Source organism: Hoplias malabaricus, chromosome 3 (assembly GCF_029633855.1).
Source record: "Hoplias malabaricus isolate fHopMal1 chromosome 3, fHopMal1.hap1, whole genome shotgun sequence".
Classification (NCBI taxonomy): domain Eukaryota; kingdom Metazoa; phylum Chordata; class Actinopteri; order Characiformes; family Erythrinidae; genus Hoplias; species Hoplias malabaricus.
In genome coordinates this window covers 22942617-22964181 of record NC_089802.1, presented here as the reverse complement: position 1 = coordinate 22964181, position 21565 = coordinate 22942617, and the positions used below count along the sequence as shown (strand labels likewise).

The 21565-nt window shown below is 39.3% G+C and overlaps 1 protein-coding gene across 3 annotated transcripts in view; it reads left to right on the top strand.

Moving 5' to 3' along the window:
• snx29 (sorting nexin 29) overlaps nt 1–21565 on the top strand; it is a 160006-nt gene that overhangs the window by 27050 nt on the left and 111391 nt on the right. For all 3 annotated transcript variants that reach the window (XM_066664497.1, XM_066664499.1, XM_066664498.1), the window contains exons 12-13: nt 13584–13647; nt 14314–14442. In XM_066664497.1, coding sequence (XP_066520594.1) covers nt 13584–13647; nt 14314–14442 — 193 coding nt within the window. The remainder of the gene's footprint in view (nt 1–13583; nt 13648–14313; nt 14443–21565) is intronic.

Here is a 21565-nt window from a genome sequence, read left to right as displayed (position 1 = left end):
CAGCCATAGCACTGATATTCTGGGGTGGGTTTCCCGTACAACAATGGAACCTAGCATTGAACTAACATGGTACGATGCATTGTTAAACTAACCAACATCTGAAGTCTGACCATTTCCCAAAACTGTTGTACTTTGATAGTACTACAGTAGTTTGAACCATGTTGGTTTGAACCATGCCGGTTTAAACCACAGTAGTCTGAACTACAATGGTTCCAGATGTGTTTGGTCTGACTTTCACTGTGGGAAACTTGCAAAAACTCACACATTTTGTAAAATGATGCGAAAATATGAGAACTGTGACTAAAATTATTCTCATTGTAATGATAAATAATTAGCAGCAAAAAGAATATCGTTACTTGAATAAAAAATAAATGCATATTTTAAAGTAAAATAAAAGAAATAACAGGGAAAGTAGAAAGATTGTTTTGATTGTTTAGAGCTGGTGGGGAATATGTGAGAAAATAAATGCTATATGTTTATGCCAAAATCTCACCCTTAAAATGTATGGTTCTACAAGGGTTCTTTAGTAAAGGAAATGGTTCTATATAGATCCTTTGCATTACATTACATTTATGCATTTGGCAGACGCTTTTATCCAAAGCGACTTACAAACGAGGATCTAACATTCGAACTACAAACACATACAGCACAAATTATACAAAATACCTTACATTAAGTGCAATATGCCAGGAAGTAATAAGTGCATTAAAGAAAGACATTCAGTGCAAAAGATACTCTCGGAAGAGCTGGGTTTTCAAGGATTTCTTGAATGCGGGGAGGGTTCCTGTTGCTCTGATAGTGCTTGGAAGCTCGTTCCACCAGCGTGGTACCAGAGATGAGAATAGCCTCAACTGACCTGTACGGGGGGTTGGTCGTGTTAGTTGGCGCTCCTTTGAGGAATGGAGAGGGCGGGCGCTAACGTATGGTTTTAAGAGTCTATTGAGGTAGATGGGAGCAGAACCAGTGAATACTCTGAAGGCCATCATTAGTGATTTAAATTTGATGCGAGCAGCTAAGGGTAGCCAATGCAGCTCAACTAATAGGGGCGTGACATGTGCTCTTTTAGGCTGGTTGAAGACCAGGCGTGCTGCAGCATTCTGGATCATCTGTAGCGGTCTCACAGCACAGGCCGGAAGACCTGTCAGGAGGGCGTTGCAATAGTCTAGACGGGAGATTACTAACGTCTGAACAAGGAGCTGTGTTGTATGTTGAGTTCGGTATGGCCTAATCTTCCTTATGTTGAATAGGGAGAAGTGGCACGATCGAGCTACAGCGGTAACGTGATCTGCGAAGGTCAGCTGGTCATCAACCATGACATCTAGGTTTCTTACAACCTTGGTGGGAGACACTGATAGGGACTCTAGCTTGATGCTGATGTTGTAGAGAATAGCTTGCTTGGCTGGGAGGACCAGTAGTTCTTTGCATCATGAAAGTGTTTTTCAGATTGATGGAGAATGTACTAAAGAGGGTTCTATATAGCACCTTGTAGAAAAGGCTTCTGTATGGCACCATAACCAGTTACAAGCTTGAAACCATAATAATAGAAGAACCCTTTTTTGTGCCATATAGAACCCTTTTGAACCCCCAATCTGAAGAACGTTCATGATGAAAAGAAACCTTTAATCATGCAAAAGGTTCTTCAAGTGTTTAGGGTTCTATATAGAACCATTTCTCCCCAGGGCTGTGCTGTCCCCTGGAACCCAGAATCCCCTCATTCTGGGAATTCATCTGTCTATCCCACTGCCTCAACACAGAGGCCCTCACACCCAGACCCATTGAAGCATCTTCTCCCATTGCAGTGAATAACTCCTCAGATCCCCAGTGTCCCCAACCCACGAGAGTAATTACTATTGCTCTTTATTTGTATAAATGTACTGGTTGTATAATGAGTAACATATTTCACCCTGATTGATCCTTTCTGCATCCAATAACTTCTACCCATTCCTTACTTCAAAAAAGACCTGTAAATCAGGCCTGCATGCTGCCCCAACTCCTCATCTTAGAGGTGGGAGTAGGAAATAGAATGTATTCTGTCCAGCAGTGCTCTGTGGAAAATGTAATGCATGATATATTCAGTGAGTCACCAGTAACTAAAGCTTAACCTGTTTAACCACAGTTTTAGAGCTGTAGTTCCAACCACACAACTTAACCACTGTGTCTGCGAATGTTCGATGGAACTATGGTTTTGGGAAACACCCGTGTCATTTAACCATGGTTCGGTCTATGCAAGTTACCAACTCAGTTTCCTTGATAGTTCCAATGATGGTTTTGAGAAACACTTGCATCACAACTGCATTGTTCAAACTATGTAAGCTGCTAACGTAGTTAGCAAATATGCTTTGGGGAAATGCACCCCTGGTGGTTAGAAAGACCTTGGTGGGCTTGTGAATGGCTCTGCCAGGTTATAGGGTTTCTTCAATTGCATCAGTTTTGGAAATTTTTTGGAAGTATTACCCATAATATTACAAGTTTAACCAGCTTCAAAGAAAAGCTAATTCTAGGCTTCATAAATCATGACAGGGTAAATAAAAACATGACAGTGGAATTTGAATAGAAGTGAAATTTTAGTTTTCATGTTAAATCCTAAATAGCATGTAATGAAATGGTTATTAAATGTCAGCATTTTTGCACTCTGCTCAGACAAAGCTTTGCTTCAGTAAAGTTAGATTTTGTGACATTGGCACTAAGGTTCCATTTGTTTTCAAAACCACTCATCTGTGGCCACATTAATGCTGCTGGGTGTAGTACTATTGAGTGTAAATAACTTTGGCAACAAATATTCAGCACTGATTGTGTGGTAGGAGCTACTAAGAGGTGAAGGCCAAAGAGAAGCTTACATTTTCATAATGTAGTTCTTTCATTTTTCTCTAAAAAGAAAAGGAGTCTACTATCCTCCAGTGGAGGGCATTGTTGGTTCATGTTCAACGATCATGGAGACTCCCTCTGTGCTTAAAACATTGTGCTGAAAAGTCAAAGCTGGCTTGTGGCTAACTTGAGCTTCAAAACTAGAAAACAGCAAGATGAAAATAGAGCATATGTCACATATAGTAACAGGGCTCAAAAGCTAACTCTGCTAAAAGTAGCACATGTGATGTGTTTGGAAACCACATTTTGGTGCATGTATCACATTGCATATAAGAACTAGATACAAACAGGTCTGCATGGATGAATGAAATTAAGAAAAATAATGAACCTCTGAGTCAATGAAAAACAATCATTTGGATGTCACTGTAAATTTGCATGCATATAATTTTGTGTTTTTGTTTAGGATCTGTCTAAAACAATAGGCTCCAGAGAGGAGGCTTGCTCTCATTCTCTCTCTCTCTCTCTCTCTTTCTTTCTCTCTCTCTCTCTTTATTTATATACTGTATGTATATAAACCGGATTCCAAAAAAGTCTGAGTAATCTGAGTAAATGTAACATTTTAAAGGAAAAATATGTTGATTCAAATTTTCATGGCGTCAACAAATCCCAAATAATTTGAGACAAGGCCATTTTTTTGGCATCCCCCTTCTTACAACACTCAACAGACGTCTGGGGACAGAGGAGACCAGTTTCTCAAGTTTAGAAATAGGAATGCTCTCCCATTCATATCTAATACAGGCCTCTAACTGTTCAATCGTCTTGGGCCTTCTTTGTCACACCTTCCTCTTTATGATGCGCCAAATGTTCTCTATAGTTGAAAAATCTGGACTGCAGGTTGGCCATTTCAGTACCCGGATCCTTCTCCTACGTAGCCATGATGATTTGATTGCTGCAGAATTTGGTCTGGCATTATCTTGTTGAAAAATGCAGGGTCTTCCATGAAAGATGACGTCTAGATGGGAGCATATGTAGTTCTAGAACCTGAACATAGTTCTCTGCGTTAATGGTGCCTTTCCAGACATGCAAGCTGCCATGCCACAAGCACTCATGTAACCCCATACCATCAGTGATGCAGGCTTCTGAACGGAGCGTTGATAACAACTTGGGTTATCCTTGTCCTCTCTGGTCCGGATGACATGGCATCCCAGTGTTCCATAAAGAACTTCAAATCGTGACTCATCTGACCACAGAAAAGTCTTCCGTTTTGCAAAACTCCATTTAAAAAGACCCCTGTCCCAGTGCAAACATTTGAGCTTGTGGAGCTTGCTTAGAAATGACTTCCTCTTTGCACTGTAGAGTTTCAGCTGGCAACGGCGGATGGCATGGTGGATTGTGTTCACTGACAATGCTTTCTGGAAGTATTCCTGAGCCCATTCTGTTATTTCCTTGACAGTGGCATTCCTGTTTGAGGTGCAGTGACGTTTAAGGGCCCGGAGATCACAAGCATCCAAGTAGAGTTTTACAGCTTTGACCCTTACGCACAGCAATTGTTCCAGATTCTCTGAATCATTTGATGATGTTATGCACGGTTGATGATGATAACTTAAAAGTACTTGCTATTTTACGCTGTGTAACACCATTCTGGTATTGCTGCACTATCTTTCTGCGCAACAATGGTGGAATTGGTGATCCTCTTACCATCTTGGCTTCAGAGAGACACTGAAACTCTGAGAAGCTCTTTTTATGCCCAATGATGATGTCAATTGACCTAATTAGTGTTAATTGGTCTTCCAGCTGTTCGTTATATGCTCAATTTCCTTTTTCTAGCTACTTACTGCTACTTGTCCCAACTTTTTTGGGATTTGTTGACACTGTGAAATTTTGAATCAACATATTTGTCCTTTAAAATGTTACATTTATGCAGATTAAATTTTTGATCTGTCATCTATGTTCTATTACGAATAAAATATTGACATTTGCCATCTCCACATCATTGCATTCAATTTTTATTCACAATTTGTTTAGTGTCCCAACTTTTTTGGAATCTGGTTTGTGTGTGTGTGTGTGTGTGTGTGTGTGTGTGTGTGTGTGTGTTCCAATCACACACCTAAACCTTGTGGACAACTTTCCCAGAAGATTTGAAGCTGTAATAGCTCCAAATGGTGGGCCGACATCATATTAAACCCTATGCATTAATAATGAGATATCACTCAATTTCATATGCGTGCCAAGTCAGACGAGCAAATACTTTTACATACATACACTATATTGCCAAAGGTATTAGCTCAGCTGCCTTCACATGCATATGAGCCTGAGTGAGACACTGATGTTGGATGAGAAGGCCTGGATTGCAGTCTCTGCTCTAATTCATCTCAAAGGTGTTCTATTGGGTGGAGGTTAGGGCTCGGTGCAGACCACTCAAGTTCTTCCACACCAAACTCATCCATCCATGTCTTTACAGACCTTGCTGTGTGCACTGGAGGGCAGTCATATTGGAACAGGAAGGGGCCAACCCCTAATTGTTCTCGCAAAGTTAGGGACAAGAAATTGTCCAAAATCTCTTGGTATGCTGAAGCGTTAAGCGTTCCTTTCACTGGAACTAAGCTGAACCATATCCTGAAAAACACTGCACCATAATCCTCCCTCCACCAAATTTTACACTTGGCACAATGCAGTCAAACAAGTCTTTTCTCCTGGCAACTGCCAAACCCAGACTCATCCATTGGTTTGCCAGATGGAAAAGTATGATTCATCACTCTAGAGAGCTCCACCGCTCTAGAGTCAAGTGACTGTGTGTTTTACACCACTGAATCTGATGCTTTGCAATACACTTGGCGATGTAAAGCTGGGGTACAGGTGCTTGGCCATGGAAACCCATTCCATGAAACTCTATATGCACTAATCTGAAGGCCACATGAAGTTTGGAGATCTGTAGCAATCTGCATGTCTAGGTGCTTGGGATTTATACTCCTGTGGGAAGTGGAAGTGAGTGAAACACCGGAATTAAATTATTTGTATGGGTGACTGAATACTTTTGGCAATATAGTTTACATATGTATAGTAGCTTCCCAGCTTACCATCTCTTAACACTGACATATGATTAGTCCAACAACAGTTCCTAAATGTTAATTTTAAAATTTCCAGTAAATTGAAATCATTACATGTTCCTTGCTTTAACAAAAGGCTCTTCCTCAGAGACCTTATCAAACATATTTTAAAACATTGAAGGGTTCCTATTTGATAGTTAGTTAAAAAGCAGTGGAATAAGTCCATAAAATATAATAGAGACCGTTGAGTCATGGCCACATCCTGAGATTTATCAAGATGAAAGAGAATGTGAAGGTATGGCTGGACATAAGACATATTTAACTCTTTATTGTCTTCTCTTGGAGTAAGCAGGTGATCACTGCGCAGCCAGAGCACTGGGTCATAAACCTCTCCACAAATTTTCACTCTGATTAATATAAAAATATAATAAATACATAAAAATATAAATACACATAAAATGAATATTGATATAAATATACACTGAGTGATCACAGGATCAGGAACAACTGCCTTCTATCTATAGTTATTGTTAATTTTATCAGCTCCACTAACCATACAGCACTTTGTAGTTCTAAAATTACTGATTGTAAGGCAAGGCGCACCCATATGTACCTGGCTCAAGGACTTCCTGTCTGACAGACCGTAAAGAGTCAGGATGGGAAACTACACCTTATCCACACTTATCCTGAACATGGTTACTCCACAGGGCTGCGTACTAAGCCCCCCTTCTCTTCACTCTGTTTACTCATGACCCCCACTCACCCATCAAATGACATAAAATTTGCAGACAATACAACAATAGTGGGCCTTATTTCAGATGGCGATGAATGGGCCTACAGGAATGTGGTGGAATGTCTAGGAGAATGGTGCAAAGCTAATGACCTGGCACTTAACACCTCCAAGAAAAAGGTGACTATTGTGGACTTATGGAGAACAAATCAACCAGGCCACCTCCTCCTCCACCAATTTGGAGAAGCAGACAAATGTGTGGAGAGTGTGAAATTCTGTGGTGTCCACATAAACAAACAGATAGCATGGTCTTCTAACACTTCATACCTTAAAAAAAAAAAGAGAGAGGGGCACAACGAAGGCTGCACATCTTAAAAAATGCTCAACCTTGAAGAAAGTTCCTTGTGAACTTCCTCTGAACATATTTAATCATATGGACATTTGAGCCTCATTTGAACAGTACTGAGAGATGGAGCTTATGTAACTAAAGAAATTACTTATAAATATAAGTTGTAATAAACAAAAATGTACATTGCCTGTGATGAAAATGTTAGGTCACCATATGCCCTAATTTCTGGTATTTCCTCCTCTGGCTGAAATGACCTCAATTAGATTTTTTCAGTAAACATCTACCAGTCTCCAACATCGACTGGGAGAGAGATTTTCCCATTCCTCCATGCTGAATTCTTTTAGCTGTGTGATATCTGAGGGGTTTCTTGAATGCACAGATCACCCCAAATCATCTCAGTAGGATTAAGATCCAGGCTCTGATCTGGCCATTCCAGAACTCTGCATTTCTTACTTCTTCAAGCACCCTCTGATACAGTGAATAATTCATAGTAGATTTTATTATGGAGAGCTTGCCAGGCCCTGCTGCAGCAAAGCAGCCCCAAACCATGACATATCCACCTCTGTGCTTCACAGCTGATATGGGGTTCTTGTGCTCAAATGCTGTGTTGGTTTGTGCAAGACCTGATTTCTGTTACTGTACCCAAAGAATTCAGCTTTGGATTCAACTGTCCAAAGCACATTGTTTCAGAAGTCCTGGTCTTTGTCTAGGTGCTTTCTGGCAAAATTTAGTCTTGCCCTGATGTCTTTTTGACAGCATGGGTTTCCTCCTTGCACACCTCCTATGACAATCAAACTTGAGCAATTTCCTGATGGCAGATGTACCTTGACATCAACTGTGGTAAGAGCTAATTGTAGGTCCTGTTATGACATTTTGGACAGTGGAATTGCTGATTTCTAATTGTTTTGAGATCTTTTTACATCACTTCCCAGGCTCATTTACATCTATAACCTTCTTTCTGAAGGCCTCATAGAGCTCTTTAGATCTCGCCATGCAGATCTCATCAGCAATCAAGTGCAAATCAAACTAGGTTTAAATAAGACAGCTGATGTGGTGCACCTGATTCTAAATATGGATATTGTAAACAGTAATCAAATCAAATTTATTTGTATAGCGCTTTTTACAACTGATGTTGTCACAAAGCAGCTTCACAGAATTCCAGTAAGACAAAGATTTGACATTAAATGTAAAAAAAAATGTAAAAAACCCTAAGTAAGCAAGCCAGGGGCGACAGTGGCAAGGAAAAACTCCCTCAGCTGAGGAAGTAACCTTGGGAGGAACCAAGGCTCACAAGGGGTGACCCATCCTCCTCTGGTCAATCTACTGGTAATAATAGTTAGTAGTCCGTGAGAACAGCTTCAAGGCACTTGGTGGTTGCTGGAGCGTGGGCAGCTGGTCTGAAGCATGGAGGAGGATCTCGACAGTCATCCATCAGTGTCCAGACGGACAGGTGGGCAGTCGTTTACTCAGAAAAATGTAAAGGGAACCTTTATCTATGGGGGAGCATTAACTACCAAAATATAAACTAAACAAATGAGTTTTAGCCTAGCATTGAAGATTGCGACTGTGTCTGAGTCCCGAACATTTTCTGGAAGATCATTCCAGAATTGGGGGCTTTATAAGACAAGGCTCTTCCTCCAGCTGAGGCCTTCTGATTTCTGGGAACAATTAAAAAACCAGTATTCTGTGATCTGATTAAACGTAGAGGCTCATAATAGGAAATTGTATCTTGAAGGTATTCAGGAGTGAGCCAATGTAGAGCTTTATATGTTAATAACAGAATTTTGTAGTCGATGCGGAATTTTACAGGCAGCCAATGAAGTGATGATAGAACTGAGTGAGGACCCTGGCTGCAGCATTTTGAACTAGGTGAAGTTTCCTTAAATTGCTACTGGTGCATCCTGACAGTAGTGCGTTTCAGTAGTCAAGCCTTGAAGTAATAAAGGCATGTACTAATGTTTCTGCATCCTGCAGGGATAAGGCATTTCTAATCTTAGCAATATTGCGAAGATGTAAAAAAGCTGTCCTAGTGATACTACCTATGTGTTGATCAAATGATAAATCCGGGGCAATTATGACACCAAGATTTTTTGCTGCTGAACCAGGTTTAACTGGAAAGTCAGCGAGATTTAAAATTAAATTTGAATTTATTTCTTGCCACCTTTGGACCAAAAAGCAGGACTTCTGTTTTGTTGCTGTTTAGAAGGAGGAAGTTACGCAACATCCAGCCTTTCACGTCTTTTACACAGTCCTCTATTTTCTTTAATCTGTGTTTGTCATCGGGCTTGGCTGAAATATACAATTGCGTGTCGTCTGCGTAACAGTGAAAGTTAATGTCATGGTTGCTTATAACTTATATCTTATGTAGATATGAACTAAGTTGTTGGGCCACGGCTTTTTCTAAGATCTAGAAATGGCAGATTAGAAATAGGCCTGTAATTAGACAGTGTACTAGCATCAAGATTTGGTTTCTTGATCATAGGTTTAATAACTGCTAGTCTAAAAGCTTTGGGTACATGGCCCATGCTAAGGGATGAGTTTACTATAGTTAAAAGAGGATTGATAATAGCTGGTAGTACTTCTTTTAGTAATTTTGTGGGAATTGCATCAAGTGTGCAAGTTGTACAGTTTGCGGAGGTGATAATCTTCTCTAGTTCTAACTGTGGGAGTGGGTAAAAGGTTTCAAGTCTTTCTTTTACAATTACATTATGTTTTATATCAGTCACATTGGGTGGCAGCCAGGTCTGATTTAATCCTGTGGCTTGAGTTTGCTGTCTAATATTCTCAATTTTATTATTAAAAAAGTCCATAAAATCTTTACTGGTGAGAGTTGCTGGAATTAGTTGTTCGGAACCAACTAATTGATTGAATCTTGATTTTTAGTAGTTCTGGAAAACACACTAAACAGTACTCTCGGATTATTTTTATTATTGGAGATCAGCGAGGCCAGATATGCTGAGCGAGCTTTAGTGAGGGCATTTCTATACTCTATAAGGCTGTCTTTTCAGGCAGAATGGAAAACTTCCAGCTTGGTTGATCACCATTTCTGCTCTAGTTTCCGTGATGTTTGTTTTAAAGTACGGGTTTTATCATTATACCATGGTGCAAGCTTTTTCTGCCTTATACTTTTATGTTTAAGTGGTGCTACCTTTCTAAAGTAGATCGACAGGTATTTTCTACTAACTAATAGTCAGTTAGTACATCTAGCTCCATTGGGTCTGATGGAGTGGGAATTGGTGTTGATATTTCTGGGAGGTTTTCTATAAATTGTAGGGTGTTAGATGGTTTTATTATACGCTTTGTAGAATAGCGAGGGGTCTTACATATATTATGGCTAAGACGTAGCTCATATGAAATTAGGTAATGGTCGGAGATTGCTGAGGATTGCGATAAGATATTAATTTTGTCGATGTTAAGACCTAGTGTCAGAACTAAGTCTAAAGTGTGACCGCAGTAGTGTGTAGGCCCTGTTACATTTTGAGTAACACCAATAGAGTCTAAGATTGAGGTAAATGCCTTTTTTAGTGGGTCACTTTCCTTCTCAAAATGGATATTGAAATCTCCTACAATTATAACTTTATGATTGCAATCCGCTAGGTTTTCAGCAAAATCGCTGAATTCTTTCAGAAATTCTAAGTAAGGCCCTGGTGGTCTGTAAATGTTGCATATTAAAAATGCGTCCTTTTTTGTGACCGGATTTGTAATAATGGTGGAGAGAACCTCAAAAGAAATGAAGGTGTCACATAGTTTAAGACTAATTTCTAGGGTATTTTGGTAAATTACACATACTCCACCTCCTTTGCCTGATCATCTTGGGCTATGTACATAATTATAGCTTAGGGGGGTGGCTTCATTTAGTGCTGAATATTCATTTGGTCTAACCCACGTTTCCATGAGACAGAAAACGTTGAATTTATGATCACTTAAGATATTTACGATGACTGCTTTTGAGTTTAGTGATCTTATGTTGAGTAACCCAAATTTTAGTTCTGAGGTGTTGCTGCTATCATATGTGTATGATTTAATATTGATTAGGTTGCTGAAACAGGCTGTTAGAAAATGTAGGAAAGTTTTTCTACTTTTACATTTAGTTCGGGGGAAAGACACAGTCTCAATACAGTTAAACCTAGGTGACGCCTCAAGGCAGTTCGCAGACGGTCGGCTTCAGCGCCGCGCCGCATTGGGATGGGACCAGAGCAGATTACTGCATCGGACATCATCTGGGCCAGTTTAATCACCTCTCTAATATTACCTTAAGTTACCTCAGACTGCCGCAGACGAATATCATTGGCCCCTACATGAATGACTATCCTCGAATATCTCCTATTAGCTAACAGTCTAAGGTTGACACTAATATCCGGCGCTCTGGCTCCCGATAAACAGCTAACAGTTACTGCCGGTGCCCCTAAAGGAGTAGCTAATTTCACGTGTCGAACAATAGTCTCCTATAACCAGAGCACTCTTAACAGGCTCCTCAGCGGGTGCTTTGCTGAGCGGGGAAAACCTGTTTGACACGCGTATCGGAGGAGCGTGGTGTCCCTATGTGCTAGCTTTGGCCTCCTTATGTCGCCGAGACGTCACCCATTCACCCCGCTTTGAGGGCTCTAACGCCGGAGTCGAGGGGGTGCTAACTCTCCCTAAGGCACCCGGAGTTGCTAGCACTGAATCTCGCTGTTTATCCCTTGATAATAATAAGCTCCGAATGCGCACTTCTAGCTGGTCCACTTTATCCACCAGAGACCTAACTAGCTGACACTTAGCACAAACACAACCACTATCATTATCGCTAGAGGTGGAAAAGCAGGTTAAACTAAACATGCCACACTCTGAGCAGGCAAAACAGCCAGTAGTAGCCATGGAATTGCATGTACTTACCGCTTTTAGTTGATTTTAGTAACTTACACCAGAAACATTACTCCAGGGTCCAGTGGCAGTTTTAGTGCCTCTGTAATAAATATTCCTGCGGAGACAATATATAAGATAGATCTATGGATGGTTAGTAAGTTGTAAAAACAGAAATAAGTACAGAAATAACAGTAGAAACAAGTAACAGGAAAACCAGAGCGATCAAAACAGCTTCTTCTAAACGGGTACAGGAACAGCCAAACGGGTTGCCAGATCAGCCAAGATACATATATACATAGATATATATATAATAAACATAGGGGTCTCCTAACTTTTTTCTCACAAGAAATGTACATTTTTCTTCATTACATTTTACAACATTTGTTTAAGTAATTTCTTCGGTTTTATTTGTTTAGTTACATAAGCTCAATCTCTCAGTACTTTTCAAATGAAGCTCATATGTCCACATGTTTAAAAATGTTTAAAAAGACAAAGGCTTTCATGGGGTGTCCTAACTTTTTCACATGACTGTATATCCTGCTGCCTGGATGACTGTCAACGAAATTTTGTTATACTTGTGTATAATGACAATAAAGACTCTCTTATCTTTCCTTATACATTATGTTCCGGACCTTGGTTTCAGAACTTTTTCCCTAATGGACTTTAAAGAATTTAATTAATTACACCTGGTCTAGGCCATGAAAGAAGGGTTGCCTTTTTTGTCTGTCTTAGGGTTTTAACATTGAAACCAATAATTGAAATTTAATCTGGCATTCACTAATATGACATGTGGCTGCCTGGGAAATAACATGGCAAATTTGTGTTTTGCTGTTTTTCAAGGATACTCCTGATTGTGAGCCGATATTCTGTTTTCTGTTACAGCTGCATGGGTTATGTGTGGTGGGAGGGGTTACAGACAAACTCAGCACAGTGAGCACATGAACAGGGGAAAGCAAAAAGCTTCCACAAAGTTATCTCAGGAGACAGGAAAGAGCGACAGTTTTGGCTGTGTCGGAAACAAGCGTAATGCTGTCTAATAAGGCAGTATTTTGAGGGTGGAAGGCACAGTATTTTGAGGGAGTCGTATTTAAATGTGAAATAAATGCTTGTTTGATCACTGCCTGCACTCTGCTCCAATATCTACAAAGCTGTGATTACTTTGGCGAGCACTGTAGGTGTACCAGTATCCTGATAACATTTTGAAATATTGCTGTTTTTAAAGCCTGTCTTTAAGGGAATTTGGTTACAAACACCTTCATTTCAAAATACTGTCTTGTATGGCACTGACTTGTAAGACAGCAAGGCAAAGAGGATGCTGCCTTCTGTTTCAGACATAGCCAACATCAGACTTTCACCTGGATGCTTTTATATATATATATGTATAAAAATATACAAAATAAATACAAAAGGAAAAGAAGCACAGTGAAAAATTGTTTTAGGAGATTGTGTTGTTAGCAGAATAAACATTTGAATAAACACATAAAAGTGAAAAATCATTGTGTTCCAGTGAATAAGAAAATAATGTGTTATGATTCATGTGTTACACTTTCAAGTCACCTTAACCTTAAAGATATTAATGTCTGGTTGGTATTTTAAGGCCCACAAAGTTCATTTTATTAGTTTAATTTTGCTACTCAAATGAAAATGCCAGCAGTATGAAATATTTGCAAAATGTATGGGACAATAAATCTCTTCAGTAATGAGTCGTTTTATTGTTCTTCAAAAAACAGCATCCCCTAACAGAGAAGGGGATATTTAATTCAAACTTGAGTTGTCTTATTAGTTTTGATGCCTTCTGTTCCTACAGTTGAACTACGCCAAGCCATTGTGGCCATGATGAACAGAAAAGACGAACTGACTGAGCAGAACATGTGAGTGTTCCCCCAATTGTGCCCATCTATTTAAACATGCAATTCTTTTGTGCCTTGAGAGGTTTCAGGGATATAAATTTGTGGTATTACTGTGGCAATTAGGCCTCATTGATTCCATCTTTCATTGCCATTGTCAGACTTGCTCTCTTGGGGTTATTAGATTTTTGTGACACCATCAGGCTGTAAAAAGTGCTATGAAAATACATTTGAATGGACCTGATTTGGAAATTTAGAAGCTCATTCAAAATTAGAAATACATTTTTTTGGTGAGCCTTTATAACTGTGAGCCAAATAAATTTGAGAGGGCTGGTTTCTGTCGTACTGTGAGCCTATATAAAATAGGAACATTGGGATGTTCGTGTTTTAAGATGATGCTCCTCTCTGAATGTTACCAGATAGATGTGGAACAGAAATTTATCATGTTATCATTTTCATATACAAAGTTCCTGTTCAAATTCTGGCAACTTTTTAGAATACTACAGTATATGGTGTTATTGTCATACTACCCTAATCCTACTTCAGTGAACAAAATCCAGAAAAAGATCAAAAGTCAGTTAAAATTTAACTTGTGTGATTATTTGTACAGTTGCTTCTAGATTTTATTTTGCTATTATTTTGCCATTCTTCTACAATATCTGAGTTTATGTGGTGTGTTGCTGCCTGTAGGTCCCTGCGCAGTTTGTTAGATGGGGAGATGGAACACTCGGCTGGGTTGCGCCTTGAGGTGGACAGCCTAAAGAAGAAACTAAGTGACCTAGAGGAACGACATGCTGCCAAAGTCCAGGCCCTGGGCAGGTACTAATGCTTCACGTTCTATTTTTGGTTATTTGAGAATATTTTGGTGGACCAGGAACAAAAATCCAAAGTCAGTTGCAATAAATAGGATGCAGGTTTTTTCACCATGCCAGAACACATTGCAGTTCTACAATTAGACTGTAGTCCTGTAGTCCACTTGTTTCTCAGTATATTTTGTTTGCCCACATTCACCCTCCTCATCAGTGGTCAGGACAACAACAAAGCAAGTATTTTTTTTCGTGTTGCACTTATACTGGTGTGGTGGTGGTGTTAAGTTCTTAATCACTAGATGAGACACATCAGTGCTTCATGAGTCCACTCTACTGACACACCTTTCTCGTTAGGCCACCTTGTAGATGTAAAGTTAAAGACAGTAGCTAATGCTGCACGGGTTGAGTTGGTCATCCTCTGTTCTTACTTCAGTGGTCACAGGATATACCTTTTTTGGTTGGTGGACCATTCTCAAATCACTAATGGCAGTGATGGGTTTGTTGCCGAACCTGTGAAGGTGCTGGCTCTTTGGACACAGAAGCATTTAAGACAGGAATATTTAATCTCCATGTTTTATAATTTGCTTCATACATAATGAATACGCTTGATGGAGATTTTGCAATGCAGGAACAAATGCACAGGTATTTATCACTCCATAAGAGACTATAGAGACAAACTTTAGTGAAGTGTAATTTATCCTTTCAGTAAGTGATTTGAGCAAGTGGGAAGTTTATTTATTTATTTTTTGCGGCACAATTGATTTAACATAATCAATTATTTTTTAACGGTATTAAACCGTGTTATCCTTTTTTATTGATATGTGCTTCTTATTCATAATTTTAGTATACAGTTATTGATTTCCACCTTAAATGGGTCAGTTTACAAGGTTAATATTTATTTAATTCGACAGTTAGAATTCTCTGTTCCACCTTAAATAGCCAAGTATGTGAATATATTTAAAACTCAACCCATATTCATCAGTTTCGTTGCAATTTTTCCTGCATTTACAATTGTTTACTATTTTGATATTTTTACACACTTTTATATCTGTGTCCCAAACACTAGCTGGAAGTTTTTCCCTGTTTAGGTTTTTAAGAACTAGGCTGATATGATCATATTTTCTGATTTTACTCTGGCTACTCCAAACAGTACTGTATTGCAGTAATCTAATGTGATCTCGATGTGATATAAGCATGTACTGATATGTCTGCATCTGGCAGTGATACAGCGTTTCTTAACTTAGCATTGTTACAAAGATGTAGGAAAGCTGTATTTGTAATGTGACCTATATGCTGATTAAATTATAGATGAGTCAGTTGCGACACCCTGATTTTTTTTTTTAGCTGATGAACTAGGAAGAACAGGACAGTCAACAAAATGTAGTGTTTTTATTTATAGCATGTTTTGTACCTAGAAGGGCACACCTCTGTTTTGTCATTGTTTAGTAGATGAATGTTGTGTGACATCCAGTGCTTCACATCTTTTACGTGGTCCTCCATTTTTTTTAGTGTTGGTTTCTTATCTGGTTAGACTAATGTGTATCATCAACATAACTGTGGAATGTCCGTTAAAAACTGTGCCCAGTGGCAGCATGTATAATATAAATAATAAAGGTCCTAAAATGGAGCCTTGGGGGATTCCAAATCTCATTTTTGTGTGGTTACAGGAGACACTATTTACTTTAACAAACTGGTAAAGATCTGTAAGGTAAGACTTAAATTATGACAGGACCATTCCTATGTTTCCAACCATGTTCTTTAGTCTTTCTAGCAGGATAATATGGTCAATTTTATCAAAAGGTCAAGTAGAACCAGCATGAATACGCAGCCTTGATCACAGGTGAGAAGGTCTTTGTTATCTTAACAAAGCCAACTCTGTGCTATGGTGTGGCCTAAAAACAGACTGACATTTTTCATAAATGTTATTCTTATGCAGGTATGAGCGAAGTTGTTGGGCCACAGCTTTTTCTAAGATCTTAGATATAAAAATGGCAGGTTTGTAATTGGATAATACACTAGGATCAAAATTTAGTTGCTTAATCAGGGGTTTAATAACTGCTCGTTTAAATGCTTCAGGTACATCACCCATGCTAAGGGACGGATTTTTAATTGTTAAAAGGGTATTGATTATAAAGGGTTTTATATTAGAAAAACTATAATAGTACATAGTATGTAATAAACTTAAATAGTTTAGTTGCTATTGGGTCATGTGTGCAGCTTGTACAGTTTGAGTAGATGATTTTCTTCTGTTCTAGCTTTGGAAGTGGGTCAGTAGCCTCTAATCATTCTTCTGTAGCCATGTTTTTTTTTTTTTTTTTTTTTTTTTTTTTTTTTTTTTTTTTTTGTATATCAGCCATACCAGATGATGGAGATGTTGGATTTATTCATTCATCTGTAACCGCTTAGCCAGTTGAGGGTCGCGGTGGGTCTGGAGCAGAGGCGATTGCTCTAAGACTGCAAGAGAAGCTCAACTTCCCCTAAAATGTCAAAAAATAAGTGATCAAATATATACTGTTGTGTGTACATGTCATTGAATAAATGACATTTATTCAATGACATGTACACACAACAGTATATATTTGATCACTTATTTATAAATGGCCTGGACGCTCAGCTTCTGCATGATGATTGAATGATCTGTCTGAGGCTGAATCCCTTTTTGATTGACAGCGAAATGAGAAAATCAGCGATCCTTTGGTGTAAAGATCCGAGGGAGCATTAAATTTTCATTCTGTTCTGAGTTGAACCGGAGACTTTCTTAATCCTCTTAGCGGCATTTTCTTTGTTAAAAAAGACTAGTGAAAAATCAAGCTTCTATTTCTGGTGGGGTTTTTTTGTAGCTGCTTGTGTTTGGAGACTGACTTCTAGCACTCTTTCTGACTTCTATCGCAGTTTCTGTCCAGCAGGTGCTGCTGAGCCCCTCCACTGTCATAAAGCACTCACAAACGGACACACTTCACATGGGCCAAGGCTGTTTAAGCAGCCTAGCTCTGCTGGCCATAGAGAGGACACTAAGTCAAGTCCCTGGAAAAGACGCCTTGTTGGTACGACAGGGTCACAGATCATTTTCTTGAAAAGGAACGGAGGGTAGAATTTACGTATAAATAAACAGACACATTTTATGATGTAGGCCGAAATTGAGCTTCCCCTCCTTGAAAGACCAGCATCCGCCACTGGTCTGGAGCCTACCAGGAATCATTGGGCACAAGGCAGGAACACACCCTGGAGGGGGAGCCAGTACTTCACAGGCCGACACACACACACATTCTCTCACACCTACGGGCACTTTTGTGTTGCCAATCCAACTACCAACGTGAGTTTTTGGACAGTGGGAGGAAACCCACGCAGACACGGGGAGAACACACCAAACTCCTCACAGACAGTCACCTGGAGCAGGACTTGAACCCAAAACCTCCAGGTCCCTGGAGTGACTGCAACACTACCTTTAAGTAATTTTCTATTTTCTATCACTTTTCTCTAAATGAATGTTAAAGTCTCCTACAATAAGTGATTTGTCACAGGACACTGCTAAATTAGTAGATACTTCATCAAAGTCTTTTAAGAAATTCTGAATACGGCCTTGGTGGTCTGTAAATAGGGATTAAAGACATTATTTCAATAGGAAATGGATCAAATGGATATTATTTCAGAGGAAGTGAAGGTCTAACCATGTTGCTAGATAAGATCTAAAGTATTTTTGTAAATTACACACAATCCACTCCATTTGCCTGTTAATCTGGGTCTGTATACATATTTATAGCTTGATGTAGTGCTAAATATTCATAATTTCTCACCCAAGTTTCACTGTGACATAAAGCATCCAATTTCTGATAATGTATTATTAATTGTTATGTTTAGAAGGCTGAGCTTTATGCATTCTATTTTTTATGGGTTAATAGTGATTAGGTTATTAGGACATACAGTTTGAGATTTCTATGCTTAAGTTTGATTCAGGGCACAGATTTTCTTGATACTATACGAAATGTTTATATTTATAAGAGCAAGCATTGTAGTAAACCACTTACCTGCTTGCTGATTTGTGCAATTTGTGTGGTTGAGTGAGATCAGTTAGGCCTGGCATAGAACACCCTTCATGTTTCCAGAGAGGACTGCGGAACCTAGGCGACTCTGGTGAAGCCCATCCCAGTAGTAGAGGGCAGGATGCTCCTGAAAACACTCCCAGTAGTTTATGTAGTCCGCGCAGACAGTGCGCACCAAATCCAGAGCTGGGAGTATGAAATGCCCTTTGGGTCTTTATTCCTTCTGTATAAAAGGCTTTTAAAATTAGTAAAGCAAAGCTCCTTTAACAATCACAAAGCCACATCCGCATTGGTCAGCATATTATGCCAACTTCAGCCTATTAGGAACCTCGACTGTAAGCAGCAGCGCCATCTTGCAGCAGTATGCTGCAGGAACCTTAGTAAAAAAGGGACTTTGTGGATGTGTTTTTTGGCTCCTCAGACTGAACAGTAAAAAAAAAATTGCTGTAGCTGGTCAGACTCAATTGCTATTCATCATTCATCTGTAACTCTGTCATTCAATTCTGCTGCTCAGTATTCCGTGCTTCAGCTTCAATGTCAACCCAGTCTACTTTAATACAACAATATCCAGAAAATCAACCTATGTCTACACATACATTGACATCGGTGTTAACACGTAACTTTTGTATGTCTTAAGAGGGCAAAATGTGTTGTATTAACACACAACTTTTATGCGTCTTAAGGCGTTTGAACATCTTAAAATGACTGTTAACATGTCACCTTCGTACGACTTAAGGCATTGCCACCAAGAGGTGGCTGTTTGCCTGCTGGCCACGTTTGTGGATGAGGCTGCATTTGTATTTGGACCGGGTGAAATGCTGAAGGAATAATAATACCAATAATCTTTACATAAATTTGGTTACAATTCCCCACTAGAATATGGGGTTTTCAGGATCTTCAGAATCTTTTAATGAACAGTCTTATACATGCAATATCACTTCAAATCATAAAGATACTTTATTCAAAGGAAAGACAATAATCACTTATTTGACAGTTATTAAAACCTCATAGACTGGGATCAATGCAGATGAAACCCCTCTTATGGTTCTTATCAATGATAATATGAAGGTGAATATGAATATCACTGACTGTGGAAACTTTACACTGGACCTCAAGCAACATGGATTCTGTGCCTCTCCTGTCTTCCCCCAGACTCAGGGACCTGGATTTCCAAAGGAAAAACAAAATTTACTTCATCAGAGAACATAATTTTGGACCACTCGATAGCAGTCCAGTCTTAAGCCCAGGCAAGACGCTTCTAACACTGTCTCTTGTTCAAGAGTGGCTTGACACAAGGAATGCGACAGCTGAAACACACATCTTGCATCCGTCTGTGTGGTGGTTCTTGAAGCACTGACTCCAGCAGCAGTCCAGTCTTTGTGAATCTCCTCCACTTTTTTGAATGGGTTTTGTTTCACAATCGGTTATCCTTATTGCTTGTACACTTTTTTCTACCAAATCTTTTCTTTCCCTTCACCTCTCTATTAATGTGCTTGGACGCAGAACTCTGTGAACACCCAGCCTCTTTAACACTGACCTTTTATGTCTTGCCCTGCTTGTGTAAGGTGTCAGTGGTTGTCTTTTGGACAACTGTCAACTCAGCAGTCTTCCCCCTGACTGTGTAGCCTAGAGAACTAGACTGAGACCATTTAATGGCCATTGCAAGTGTTTTGAGTTAATTAGCTGATTGGAGTGTGGCACCAGGTGTCTTCAATATTGAACCTTTTCACAGTATTCAAGTTTTCTGGGATACTGAATTTGGGGTTTTCATTAATTGACTGTTATAATCATCAAATTAAAAGAAATAAACACTTAAAATATCTCTGTGTGAAATGAATGAGTATAATATAAAAATTTAAATTTTTGAATGGAATTACTGACATTAATCAACTTTTTCAAGATATTTAAATTTTATGACAAGCACCTGTATATTTAGGGATGAGAGAGAAGGATAGAGAGGCAGAGAGAGATGAAATCAAGGGAAGATCTGTGAAGTATTGTTTCCCAAAGGTCCACTTGGAGGCACTGTTGGTTCATGCTGTTTTCCTCTGGTTTTTATTATGAATATCCAATTTAAATTACACATTCAAACCAAGGATTCCCACCATCAAGTGTGGTATCAATTTGATTGTCACATAAAGTCCTGTCGACTGATGTAGGTGTTGTCTTGAGGTTATCAGTAGGAAAGAATATTTTTAATATTGAGCTTCCAATGGTTTTCTTTCAAAGAGAATTGAGAGTTTGGTCACTTAAACTCCCCTTTGACCCGTCTGACAAATGAATTCTAATTTTGATTCATAGGTGGTATGTATTATATTAACGCACAACTATCAATTAATATTTTTGCTTCTGAGCACCACTGTGTTTGCAGAATCATATTCAACAGCATTATGGTCTGCTTGCTGGATATGGAGTCCCTTGATTGGTATTAGTTGCTGCTAGTGGTAGTGTTATGGGTTGTTAGCTGGCTATGGAATCCTTGATTGGTATTAGCGTGGGGTGAATATCTGTAACGTGAGGATGCCGCTCCGTTCTCTTAAATTCGCTAAAGCACAGGCCTCAGCTCCTGCCAGGATCAGCCTTGTGAATGCCAGATCATTCACATGTGTTGTCCCTATAAACCACTGGTGAAGGACTTTGTAAACATCATTGACACTCTTAATTTAGTGCAGTATGTGTCTGGGCCCATACATGAACATAGACATACCTTTCTTATGGGTTGTCCATGTTGAATTTAGAGATCTATGATAGGGGGTTTTCTGATCACATGCCTGTTTTATTTGCCGTTGCTTTATCTTGTGCTGCAGTTAAATCTTGAGATCCTGCTCAGCTTGGTCGGCATTTCAACACTTTCACTGCCGGTCAGTTCACCTACACTGTCGATCAGCTTTGTTCTCCCCCTGACTCAGCCTCTGTTAATACGGCGGAAGTGTCCGCTGAACGCCCATGGAAAAAGGATAAGCTGCAGGTTTTATTTCAGATGTTAAGACTGCTGGCGTTCTTACAAGATCAGTATCAAAGAAGGCAAGCGAGAGCTCTTGTCAAATATTATGGCAAATTGTCATAATCCACGTCTGTTATTTAAAATCATTG